The following is a 13203-nucleotide window of genomic DNA, read 5'->3' on the forward strand; positions in this document are numbered from 1 at the left end:
TATTTTAAAACATATTACTGAAAAGACATTTAATGATAGTAAGTAAACTGACTAATGTGCATTAAATGTAAAGCCATCAAAAATTAGGAGAAGCAATTTCTCACTGAAGTGTCATAATTTGACCATGGTAATCAGTATATGATGTATATGTTTATCAAACCATTATGTTGTACACTTTAATATATACAATTTTTGTCAATTAAATATCTTAAAAAGACAATAAAATGGAAAAATCATGGTAACTATGCATTTCATATGGATGCTGAAATAAAAACTAAGATTAGTATTTTATGTGATTCATTTCTGATATTCCTTGTTTGAGGGTTTTATCCAATTGCTACAAAAACGTCATAAAAATTCCCTTTAAGATGAACTGGTAGAAATTAGACCTTTAGTATTACTGGAGCAATACTTTGGAAATAAATCACTTAGCTATCAGAGGAATAACTTTGGAAATGGTGTCGAAATAGTCAGACACAGCCAGGAGACCTAGAATTCAACAGGATATTGTTTTAGTACTTAAGAATTGTGTGGCCCTAGCAGATACGAAGAATATGAAAAGGACAAAAGAACTTAACCAATTTTGTAAATGGAACCAATCATTATTCATAGTTCCTTTACAAGTGATTAAGATTTGCTAAACTTATAGATAGAAAAGATTTGTAAGATGAACCTAAAACAAGCACAGTAAGTTTTTGGATTCTAACTTGAATGATTATGAACTTAAAAAATAAATTTCTGGTTAGTCTTTTCTGCACAAAACCTAAAAACACCGTTGAGGTGATCTTTAAAAAAATAATTTTCATAGGTCAGTAGAAACAGATGCCAAAGAAGTTTTAAAGGCTTAACTGTTGCATATTCAGAAAGTAAGAAAAATCCTAGCTCCAGCATTTAGCTTTTGATCACTTCTATGTGAAATAAAAATCATTTTACAGGGTCACCAAGGAAATAGTTAACAGCAAGGTTTTTGAGATTAAATTGTATTTACAATAAAAATAAATGTCAGGACATTGTATCATTCTTTTATTAATGTTGGAGGCCCACTTAAGAATCGCATTTATGAAGACACCCACAGATAATAACAAACAAATAAGCTTGGATTCACTGAAACGCCACCCATGCACAGCTGGACCATAAGGTAGTTTTTTAGTTAAATAGCAACAATCCTATTTGGTCATATCCTTCAAGCTGTTAGAAATGTAAGATGTTTGCTCATTCCTAACTTCAGCTATTTGCTAACTGAATTTATTTTCTAAAAGAGACAGACCTCTTGGTTATGGGTTGGTCATGAGGTTAATATCTTGGTTTTCTTTTGAGGACTTAATGTAGTATATGAAGTGAAGTTACAAGCAAAATGGGTATTGTGTTAATAATACTTAACCATTTGAGTAGCCAAGTGAGCAGACCATATGCTAGGAAATTCCCTGCACATTTATTTAAGGTTTTCAGCTTTAAATACTGTTAACTATAATTACTACACTAGGTGCTAGTAACTTCAAAATTACCAAATCCTTAATGTTTAGCCAAGTGGTTTTATTAATTAAGGACAGATGAAAAAGCAGCCTTTTCCCCTGCCTTTTGACAGGTTCAATGGGATTGTCTAAAGAATTATTATCCTGCTAAGCAGATCTAACTGGCATTCAGCTTCAAAAGAAAATTGCAATAATTTTACAAAACAAAAAAAAAAGGTGGCCTCAAAGTGAAATGTACTGCCTTTCTTTTTATCAAATCTCACCTCTTAATGTTAACTATTTTAGTCCTGGCTGATCTTTTCTGATTTTCACTCATTAAATGTGCTTTCTTTCACCTGAAAAGTGTCTACTTCCTCACTACCATAACATCTACATAATGTAGAATGCACTTAAATGTCAACTCCTTATTCATCCCACATATATAACGCACTAAAATTTGTATTTTGTATGAGGATTAGTTCCCATCCAGTTAGGTTCCCAAAGAACAAGAACCTTGTATTTCATCTGCGGCCTTCACCCCCATGCTGCACCTAGCATACTTGACACATTGAAGCTCTTTATTAAAGATTAATCTGTAAAACTCATCAATTAAAACTTTGTTGCAAGGCTTTGTCCTACTTCTTCACTACAGGTTAACTCAATTTCATATAATTAGCCTGTAATACTGAGGCTAAGTCACATTAATGTGTTACAAATATGTAATATATTATAAATCTTAAATCCTAATGTTCTTCCTTTTATTTATTAATTTAGTTGGTTAGAAGTAGGGGGTTTTTTAAATGTTTTTATAAACTTCTCATTAATGAGAACAACATAAATTAACCTCTCTCTCTCTAACAGAAGAAACAGAGTCAACTGGGAACCTCTTTACCAAATAACTTTTTCGAAACCAAGGTGGCTGACAATAACATTTAGCAAAAGCTCCTGTCTCCTGATACCCAAGCCCAGCCCAAACAATCCAATGGCGGGGGGAGGGCAGAGTGGGTTAACATGACCCACTGTGGAAAGTGTTATGCAGAAAGTGCTATAAACATAAACATGTGAGGCACAGAAAATCTTTATTGCCACAGGAAGCAAGTGCACTCGTCCCACCTCACCAACAGCTTCAAGAGTCACAAAAACGTAGACTTCACACAGTAAAGTGTAACACAGACTTGGGCAGAAATGGTCCCTTGGACTAGATTGGCTGTAACACTGAGGTAACCAATTGACCTTGTTCAGTGAAAATACCTCTAACAAAATGAAAAAATCAACTAGTTATAACATCCGATTCATATATACAATTCAAATAAAAATATATATTATTTACTTTAATGTATATCAAGTTTAATACATTAGTGTTTACAAAATAAAAACTGTATTCTGCTGAAGTTTTTCTTGTGCTTCCCCCTTATCACTAAGCCTGAAAGACTGGAACAGTACGATATGATACTTAAGGAAACTTATTTATGGATTTAAGGATGTAATTTGTAGGTCCATGAAAGATGGATAAATATTAGCTGGAAGATTACTGTGTTGTTAAAAATTGTCACTTATTAAAATCTACAAACTTGAACTGTACGACACAATTTAAAAAAAAAAAACCACGAAATTTCTCAAAATAGATTAGAATACAGGAAACGTTTCATGAAACTACTGAGATACTAACCAGTGCTATGGCTAATATTAAAAACTGAACAGTCTATTTAAATTGTACGCACACTACTTCTACACACAGTGAATAATACACAACCATGTTAATCAACCTCAAGCTAGCAACAAAGTTGCAAGGTCCATAAGAAGCTTCTTCAGTGAGCAAAACATTATGTTACAATTAAAACATTTAGGAAGGGAAAAAAGCCTTTTAATAGTATAAAAGTTGTTTACTGGTGTTTCTACTGTAAAACTCTTCTACAAACCAAAACGAAAAAGCAATTATATATGTGACAGTGATCTGAGATTACAGTGCAGACATTTCGTCTAACATTTGGCTGACAAATTTTAGTATAACAGATTATGACTTAATATTTTTTACACAGTTTTGATCTAGAGTTGAACTGAAAACAAAAAACATACTCCATGTCAATACACTCTTCTTGGCAATGTCTGGGTTTAGATGAATCTGTAGAATGTAGGTAAAGCTGTCAAATATCTTCTCTTAAACCAACAGAAAAAATGTATATTGGCAGATGTTGTATTTGTTTTTTTTTTTTACCACTGTGGAGTCCAATGTGAAATTCTTGTAAGTACGCAAGTGTATTGTTAACATTTAAGCACACCCCCACACACATATATATGCACACAGTCCATTAATTAAATAGAGGGAATTAAAAACATACTGTCAAGATGAATTTTAACAAAAAACTACATTCACAAATCTGAAAGGTGTACAAAAATGAAATTATAAAGTAAATAATCAATATAGGTGTCAACTGAACTTCCATAGAAATATGCTTGCAAATGTGGATGCAGTGATTGCCCACATTGTGGTGGCTGGGTGGGAAGCCATTCCCCAGTGAAAGCATCTAGTCTCTCTGACTCCTGTATATAGAGAAGAATTTCTGGATATAAAATGGTACTTAATCTACTATAGCCTTAGTTAACAGGCACCATCTTTATCACATGTAAGGTTAATTTACCATGTCTTAATCTATTAAACACATTCTGACATATCAATATTTAAGTCAAGGTTCTTACACATTGGTCCACTTGTTTCAAGCTGTCTGTCCAAGAAATAGCTTCCTATCTTTGATACCATCTTAAGTAGCTATTACTATAATCTATGTCAACCAGTTAAATTTCCTACTCTATTGCTCATCTTTTTAACTTTCCTCCAGTATTTATTAATTGGGTAAATGTACACTAATAACCAGATCTTACATGAATAAATGCTACACATTTCCTGTTAAACAAAAATCAGTTTTATCAAATATTAAATCCACAATATTTTCCTTGGTTTAAACTGAGTATTTGCTTTCCATTTTTCCACAGTCATTGCAACCTTGCCAATAACTACATCACTTAAGCTTTCTTTTTTCATAGTTGCAAAGATGCTAAACTCTGACATATAATATTTATGCTAAATACACAAAGTAGACAAAATTTCAAGTAAAATAAACTGTATCCATGTCTATTGGACCACACAGGTCTCAACACCTAGATTTTACTTCTATAAATTACACAAATACATTGTACATTCTTAAATAATGAATGCTTACAATATTAATTTGTAAGCCTTTCACATAAACAACTTACACAGGAATGTGAACGGATCAGTATTTCTGTTTTAGATTGCCACACTCTCGATTTTCTTCTGTGGCTGTTGTTTTGTCCTCCTGGTTTCCACAGACTACTACGTCAGTCCTTATGCTTTGGCTATGAAATCTGTTTGAGCTGAATGAGGCAACACTGGTTATTAAGGCTTATTTCTATGATGGAGTATTATCCTTAAATCTGATGCCATTTCCAGAGAACAGTGAGAGAATCATAGCTATCTTGAATCTTCAGGCTCTGTTTTGATGACTTTCTTTTCTAAGGTAAAAGCTGAGTGAGGGTAGTCTTTTAAAATCCCGAGGCTCTCTGTATAAAAGTAGAAACACAAATTTTGTTGATTTTTTTTTAAATCAATGGACTACAAAAACCAAACAAAGTTATAAAACAACCCTCCACACTCCATAGCAAATGGTATCAATTATTCATGATTCTTCAATTCCATATACAATTTTTGTTTACAGGATTGCAAGTAACAGCTCAGATTCTGGATTTAAATTCCAACTCTGCCAATTACTAGCTGTATACATATCTGGGCAAGCTGCACACCTCTCTAAGCCTCAGTGTCTTCATCTATAAAATGGGGATGATACCTATAATAAAGTGGCATGAAAGTTGAATAATGAAATATACTAAAACACTTAACATAGAGAGCATATCAATTTTTATTTAATGCTTGGTCCAACATGATAAACATATAAAATAGAGTTTGGTGTAGTGGCTCATGCCTGTAATCCCAGCAACTCGGAGGCTGATGCAGGAGGATAGCTTGAGGCCAGGCCTGGGAAACATAGTGAGACCCCATCTCTAAAAAAAATTAGCTGGGTGTGGTAGCTACTTGGGAAGCTTAGATGGGAGGATCCCTTGAGGCCAGGAGTTCAAGACCAGCCTGAGCAACATAGTGACAAAAACGCCTCTTAAAATTAACTGGGTACAGTAGCATGTGTCTGCAAACCCAGCTACTCCAGAAGCTGAGGCAAAAATAGTTAAACATCTAACTATAATGAGGAACTGCTTATCCTGTTATAGAATTCAGTTTACTTCTGAAATATAATTAGCACCCCCAAAATGCCTGAAAAGTTTAGATTTTGGTGCAGAAGGTTTTCTTAGTATGAGAGCAAACAGGGAGTCCATCATTTTCATACTATGTTATTGCCAGAAAAATGCAATAACATAACTCAAACCAGCCATCTACTATTCAGTTTGAACTTTTGTATAAAAGTCACCATTCATGTAATAGCTAATAAAAATAATCTCAACCTTCAAGAGTTTTCCCTATCATTCTTTGGAATACTAAGTTCTCAAAGAAGACCAGCTAATGTTACGGCAATCTTATCATTTCCAAGGGGAGAAAAACTAATGGTTGAGCACCCCTTATGCAAAATGCTTGGGACCAAAAGTGCTTTGATTTTAGATTTTTTCAAATTTTGGAATATTTGCCCTATATTTACTGGTTCAGCATCTCAAATCTGAAAATATGAAATCTGAAATCCAAAACATTCCAATGAGCATTTCCTTTAAGTGTCATTTTAGTGCTCAAAAAGTTTTGGATTTTGAAGCATTTTGGATTTCAGATTTTCCGATTAGGGATACTCAACCTGTAGTAACATTGTTCGTAATGACATTTTCTGCTAGGGAAAGGGACAGTGGGAGTAGAATTTAAAGATGCTTCTATTCAAGTGTTACCCTCTAATCCCATACCACATTCTCACCTGATGAGTGGGATTTTGTCTCACTGGAGTAAAGTCTGCTCAGCTCCCCATCTACCACAAAATGATGGGGTTGTCTGTTCTGTAAATTAGGCATTCGGAGATTCAAAGGTCTTTCTCCTAATGAAAAGAAAAAAAAAAAGAAATAGGAATAATATTAAAAACACATCATGCTTTTTATTAAAAATAAGTTTTCACAAACTGCCTGAACACTCCTCAGGAAAGGAGTGAGGAAAGTCAGCAGGCACTGAAGGATTTAAATAATAGTTGGAAAAAACATTTTAAATAATTATTTAGGGGGAAAATGGCCAATTATTTCATACTAGTCCCAAGGTTTACAATTCTGCCAGGACATCTTTAAGAGCTAAACATGAACTAAACAAAAGACTGAGAATTCCAGTAAGCATTCTAATTTTGGCATATAATACATCTTCTTTGTAAGGCATTTTCTTACTAGTGCAACCATTTTACCAAGGCATATCATTAATCACATAATAACAAATACTAGAGAAACAGAGATGACTTTAAGCCAATTGAAGATCACTTAAAAAAAATTACAGCAAAAAAACAGAATTAGCACAGATATGGTTAATAATTCTTTATATACCAAATCATATTCTACCATAAACTGAAATATATCACATTAGCAAATTGTCACCCCACACTGAATTATCCTGGTGTCACAAATTAGAATCATAAAATCTTTCACAATTGCCTTTGCTTCTTAACTGTTCAGGGAAGTTAACTGTTGGAGAAGTTAAATGAGACCTCAACTAAAAAGTTTCTATCATATTTTAAAAAGGAAGAACTATCTTCTCCTCCTGTACTCTGATCTCCTGATACACGTAATATCTTATTCCATGGTTGGAGAATGCCTGTTAAGATGATATTCTTACTTAGAAATCTTATTTTTTTGACAATAGGAACCACTCTTTAGAAGTGTTTATATATATATTTTTTTCTTCTAACACTTATTATTAGTTGAAACTAAAGGATATATTTAGATACTGTACATCTCCCTCCACTAGAGTATAAACTCTGAGGGAACAGAGTCTTGTCTTGTTCACTGTTGCATCTTCAGTGCCTATGGGCGTGCCTGGCACATAGAAAACACTAAAAAAAAAAAAAATCTGTTGAATGAGTAAATAACAATGACTTGGGATTTTCGTCATGTGAGGACATGAAATGAAATAATTTTTTGAATGGTAAAAATACTCATGAATCACATAGCTTTCTAAAGCTAAGAGTTATACTCTGTCATAATACTTTCAAAGCAGTTACCATATTCTCCTGAACAACCAAATGTTATAAATTTCACAGACAAATCTGTTTTTGAAGTCTAAAAAAAATGAAGTTTTGATCATTTTAAAAAGGATAAACATCTCCCATGGAATCTGCTTATTTGGGAAAAATGATCTGTACTGTTTACATCTCCCAATCTCACTCACCCTTTTCAAAATAATACATCAATCACATGGGCAACTATTGTTTAGAAATAATAAAGTTTAAAGAAACAAATTAAAATTTGCAGGATAAATTCTTCCTTTTTAGAAAAAGGGACAATTTAAAAATTAATTTTGATCAAGAATTTATAAAATAACCTTAACAAAATATCATGATTTAAAACTCAGCCATTATTTTCAGTCTCATTTTGAAGTATACATAGCAGTGGCTCTAAAGGCACAGGACACTCTAAAGATGCACCTTGTCCATCTGAGTTATCAGAAGTCAAGCCATTAGGACTGTGCTCTTCTGAGCTCTGCCTATAAAGTCCTGCCGACAATCTTCTCTCAGCATGCTGTAGTCTCTCATAGCCAGCTTGGGTGCAGAGGAACTCCATCTGCTTTGTCATCACCTTTTCAGGCTGCTAGTAAGTAAAGCAAAAATAAAATCAGTAACTAAAACATTCTAGATTTTTTAATGGTTTAAAGATGCCAATTTCAGACTCCAGCAAATATATTTAGTATTCATTAAAATTAGTTCACACTTCATGTGGTATACACGTTCCATAAATATGCATAGATGTCTGTATCATCATGTTAAAACATAAAATACTGGATTTTGTACAAAAGAGAAAAGGTTTCTTCTCAATTCCATAAAGAGAATTTCATTTTAGCTTAAAAGCAACATAACCTTAGCTTTGTTTTCCAAGGTACTGAGTCCTTTAAAGGATTTTTAAAAAAAGAAACCTAAGAGCAACAGCAACATCTGCTATAAACTGCTTCTAACACATAGGGTGAAATCCTGGCATTTTTATTTTAGGATTTGGCACTACACAGACTCTGATATGATGACAGTATGTTTGGGGGAGAAAAGGTGTAAAACGGCTGTCTAGAAGAACAAGACAAACACACCTCCCACTAAAATTAAACAATGCAAATTATGCAGAAACACATCAGTGCCAACCTTCATCATGGAATGAAACTGCAATATTTCCCAACCAATCATAAAAAGAGGTGTTTTAAGATGTACAATTAGTGAGCTGATATATAAATTTATCTCCACATGTGTTTCATAAGTTACTTGTCTATGCACTGCTCTAAATTATTTACATGTGATTTTCAAAGCAGTACACTTGTGATATTTTGCCAAGGAGGTAATAGTCAAAATGCACAGATATGAATCACTACCATGCCATATAAAATAATACAAGAAATCTTCTATATAAAACTGGTTACAAAAAGTCCTGATTCACAGTGTTATTAAAAAAATCAATAGGTGGATTCTTACCGTTAAGTATCCCACCTACTACTTTTTTCAATGTTTTTTGAAAATAAATATAAATAAATAGGTGGAATATCTAATGTATACTTATACTATTTATACTTATTTTTCTGAATGAATGTAAACCAGACCAAAATTAACCAAAACTTCATTTCATCTAAACTTGTTACTAATTAACTGAAAAAATTTCAGTAAGCATTTCTGAGGGGAAAAATGTATTTTTCATCCTATCATGAAAAACAAAACTTGGCAGTACTAAATGTGACCAAAAGAAAGTTACTAGGAAGAAGCTCAAAAGGAATAAAAACTTATAGTGCTTTCTAAAAGGTGATGTTTGCAGAAAGAACTTTTTAAAATATTAATTTCAGTGTACACAATTAAATAACTTAATGGCAAAAGCACCTAACGCCACATACTAATTTAACAATATTTCAATATCTATATTAATAATTTAATATTACAACATTGACTATTAATATTTTATTGAAAACTAGTACTATTTTTCTGAGTTGTACTACACACAGCCATAGCCAACATGACTGGTTTTCCTGATATCAAATTGCTTCTTTTAAGTTTTCTTGACAATCTGTCTCAGTTCCTACAAAACTACAAAGAATAAATAAGCAGCACTATATCAGATTCTGTTCATAAACCAAATCAAATCAAGTTGTTATTGCTATCTTGTTGATACAGCTGTGGATCAGATGATGCCATAAAAACAACCAGAAATAAATTCAGTTCTCAGACACTTAAAACCGAAGCTAGCTGGAGCAGTCATTTATTTTTTAACCTACAGACACTATTATGAAACAATAACTGTAGTTACCTGTGAAGTAAGAGCTGCGAGTTCTTCACTCTTAGCTCTAGCCTGCTGGAAGAGCGTTTGCACGGAGTCCTGGAAATCTGGAAATCCATCCTGTGGGTAAAAGAATAAATCCTATATATTTAGAGTTTATAAAAATAATAAAATAACCATATTATCAAAAATTAGAAAATAAGGCAAAAAAACCACACTTTAATCCCATTACCTGAATAATCACGATTAAGATTTTAATCCAGAAAATGAGGATAGCAGAACCTATCTATTAATATTAAGGCTGGTTGCAATGATTAAATGAGAAAAAGCAAATGAAATAAACAATACCTTTACCATGTAATAACTACTAAATAAGTATATCAAGGTATACTAAATTCTTTATTAAACAGGGTCTATTTGGGGGCACTGTATTCCTGGACAATACCTCAACTTCAATTATTTCCATTTTATACTTTAAATATATGTATCCCACCTACTACATTTTTCAATGTTTTTTCCTTTGCTTATTGCTCCACATGAACATCATTATAGCATGGTTTTAGTAATCTCAGGGAAAGTTACTAAAAGACTCCTCACAGAAATTATCATTAACAATTAAACTCCAAAACATGTATTTCCTTCCTTGTTTGATAAACTCTATATTTGTAGCAAGGGTGAATCATTAAAAACCAAAGTTCTTAAAATACACAGTAAAAAAGATGTAATAATGACAAAATGTTTTACTTTTGAGATAAAAAATAGTGGTTCAAAAACTTTTCCTGGAAAAATTAATTTCTCCACTGCAGCTATGTTTTCAAGTATTTTATCTACCAAAATTCATTTCCTAGGTACAATTAATTTGCTATTTTTAAAATTCAAAGTCATGAAATAATAGGAGTCAAGAGCAAATAAGCTTCACATCTCAAGATAGTCTTATATAAGTTTTATGATAGGTCAATATACAAAAAGCAGCACTTTTACAGTATTGAAAAAGCTACCCTTCTGGGTCTCTATATTGGCTTACAGGAATAATCATTCAGTGAGCTAGAATAAGATAAATGAAAACAGTACTTTTTCTTAGCCATTCCATTTCTCTTCTAAGAATTTATTTAGACCTAAAAATCCAACTTTCTCTTTAGCATACCCTCCTTTAAGTTCTAAAGTGCAATGAGGTATGCCAGTAGAAGACTTAGAGCAACAACGACAGTAAGAGCAGCCTACAGTGTGTGAGTCCCTAGGTTCTACATTTTATGCCCATTATCTCATTTAATCTTCACCATAAACACCACTAGATTTCCCTCATTTTATGGCTACAGACACTGGCTTCAAAACCTATGCTCAATCCATAAATTCCTAGAGTTAACACCTTTATTTATTTATTGTGAAACTCACAATAAATATAGGCATTTCTCCTACAGCTGTTTTTCATAAGCTGAAATGGCTTTAGCTCTGTGACTTGCACTGAGTTCAAAACCCAATTCTACTTATTTGCTGTGATACTGGGCAGATTATTTCATCTCTCTGTGTCTGTTTCCTCATCTATAAAACGAAGATAACAAGTGTGCCTGGCTAACTTATAGAATCATTTTAAGAAAGCAAAAATTCATGAAAAAGACTTAGCATAGTGCATCACACAAAGGAATTAATAAATGTTTGTAACTGGTATTTATTAAGTTCATCCAAAAAGCCACCAGGTTTAATCAGAGTACAGCAGATCACATGCTGTAAGAAAGTGACTGACTGTATCTCTATGATACAGGGAGAAAAGGATAAATTTTATAGATATTTACATAGTATGGAAATCTTAGAAAATGAGGAACTAGACATAACCAGCCATATAATATTGATTATACTGATACGGAACCGTCTAGTGAAAAGAACATTGGAAATCTAGAAACACATATTTCAATGTTCAACAAAAACGTCTTGTTCACCTAGCTGGCTCCTATACTCCTATTCAATATGGGGATAAGGAGGCAAACAAGACAGGCATGCCTCCCGCCCTCCTTATAAGTACAGTCTAGAGAGGGAAATGGACGGAGGTACAGAGCACAGCAGAGGGCCCTGTGCCACAGAAGGCTTCCCAGAGGGCTATCTAGGCTGAGGCTTGAAGGAACAGATTCTCTAGGAAGAGAGAGAGCTCCTTTTATAAAAGCCTGAAGGCAAAAGAAGAGGATACACTGTAGAAGCTGAAAGTACCTAATATAGCTGAAATAGGGAATATATTGAGAAAGAGTGGTGAGAGAAGTTGGGAACGCAAGACCAGATGCTGTGAGGCCTTGTAAATTATGTTAAGAATTTTAGATTTTATCTTAAAACACAGAGAAACCACTGAAGGTCTTAGAGAAGAGACTGCTCAGATCCTCATTTTAGAAAGCCCAGTCTGAATGCCATGGAGTGCATGTAGGGGGGGTTCAGGATGGTGGCAGGGAGACTGGTTAGAGGACTGCGGTGAAGACAGAGAACAGTGGCCCAGCCCCGGGCAGTGGTAGACGTGACACATAAATAAAGCAACTGGGAGTCTGGCGGTGACATTCACTAGAATAAGGAACTCATGACCAGAAGGTTTGGGAGGGGCCAGAAAGTTGATGAATTTAGTTGGGGACATGTTGAGCTCATCCGCCAGTGAACCTCCCTGAAGAGAAGCAAAGCAAACAGAAGGCCCTGAAGTAAACAGGGGCCCTGAGTGTGGACTTGGGGTGAAATCAGGGCTGGAGACCCAGATTAGAGAGTCATCAGCACCCAATCAAGGATCCCCAGGAGCCCTAATATCTCAATACTGCTTCTGAAGGAGCTTGCGGAAGGAGAAAGGAACCATCTAGTCTTTTCACGTTAGGAACCAGATGAGTAACCTCAGGCAAGAAAGTTAACCTCACTGTTTCCAGAGTTCCAAATGTTTAAATGGGGATTACATCATCTGCTTTGCCTGCCCAGTGGAGATTTCTGGGGATTAAATGAAGTAACACAAATTGGTAAATCGTGGGAAAGTACACATTGCCATACAAATACATGGTGGCACCACTGTCAGGACTATTCCACCAGGTGGATATTGAAAAGCTGGAAGGGGGAACTTCTAACTCTACATGTATGAGTTTATGAAAAATGGACACTGTTCCATCATTAATAAAGAGAAATGAAAGCCTATAATAAGTAATAAATAACAATATCCAAAAAAATCAGTGATCTCTCTGCAGCTGAGTACATTAGTCATATTCTCCCAGTCTTGACAGTTCATTGTGGATGGGAAAACTAT

General features: G+C 33.9%; 1 protein-coding gene across 2 annotated transcripts in view; it reads right to left on the minus strand.

The window, feature by feature from the left end:
* Window positions 1–2511: 2511 nt before the first annotated feature.
* The window catches only part of NAB1 (NGFI-A binding protein 1), a 41050-nt gene continuing 30358 nt past the window's right edge, over window positions 2512–13203 (minus strand). The window contains exons 5-8 of one of the 2 annotated variants that reach the window (XM_045560335.1): window positions 9981–10070; window positions 8135–8294; window positions 6434–6550; window positions 2512–5030 (exon numbers count right to left, since the gene is read on the minus strand). In XM_045560335.1, coding sequence (XP_045416291.1) covers window positions 4942–5030; window positions 6434–6550; window positions 8135–8294; window positions 9981–10070 — 456 coding nt within the window. In that variant the 3' untranslated portion in view covers window positions 2512–4941. Of the gene's footprint in view, window positions 5031–6433; window positions 6551–8134; window positions 8298–9980; window positions 10071–13203 lie in introns of both variants that reach the window. The other variant, XM_045560333.1, reaches the window with a different exon arrangement.

Source organism: Lemur catta, chromosome 8 (assembly GCF_020740605.2).
Source record: "Lemur catta isolate mLemCat1 chromosome 8, mLemCat1.pri, whole genome shotgun sequence".
NCBI classification, from domain to species: Eukaryota; Metazoa; Chordata; class Mammalia; order Primates; family Lemuridae; genus Lemur; species Lemur catta.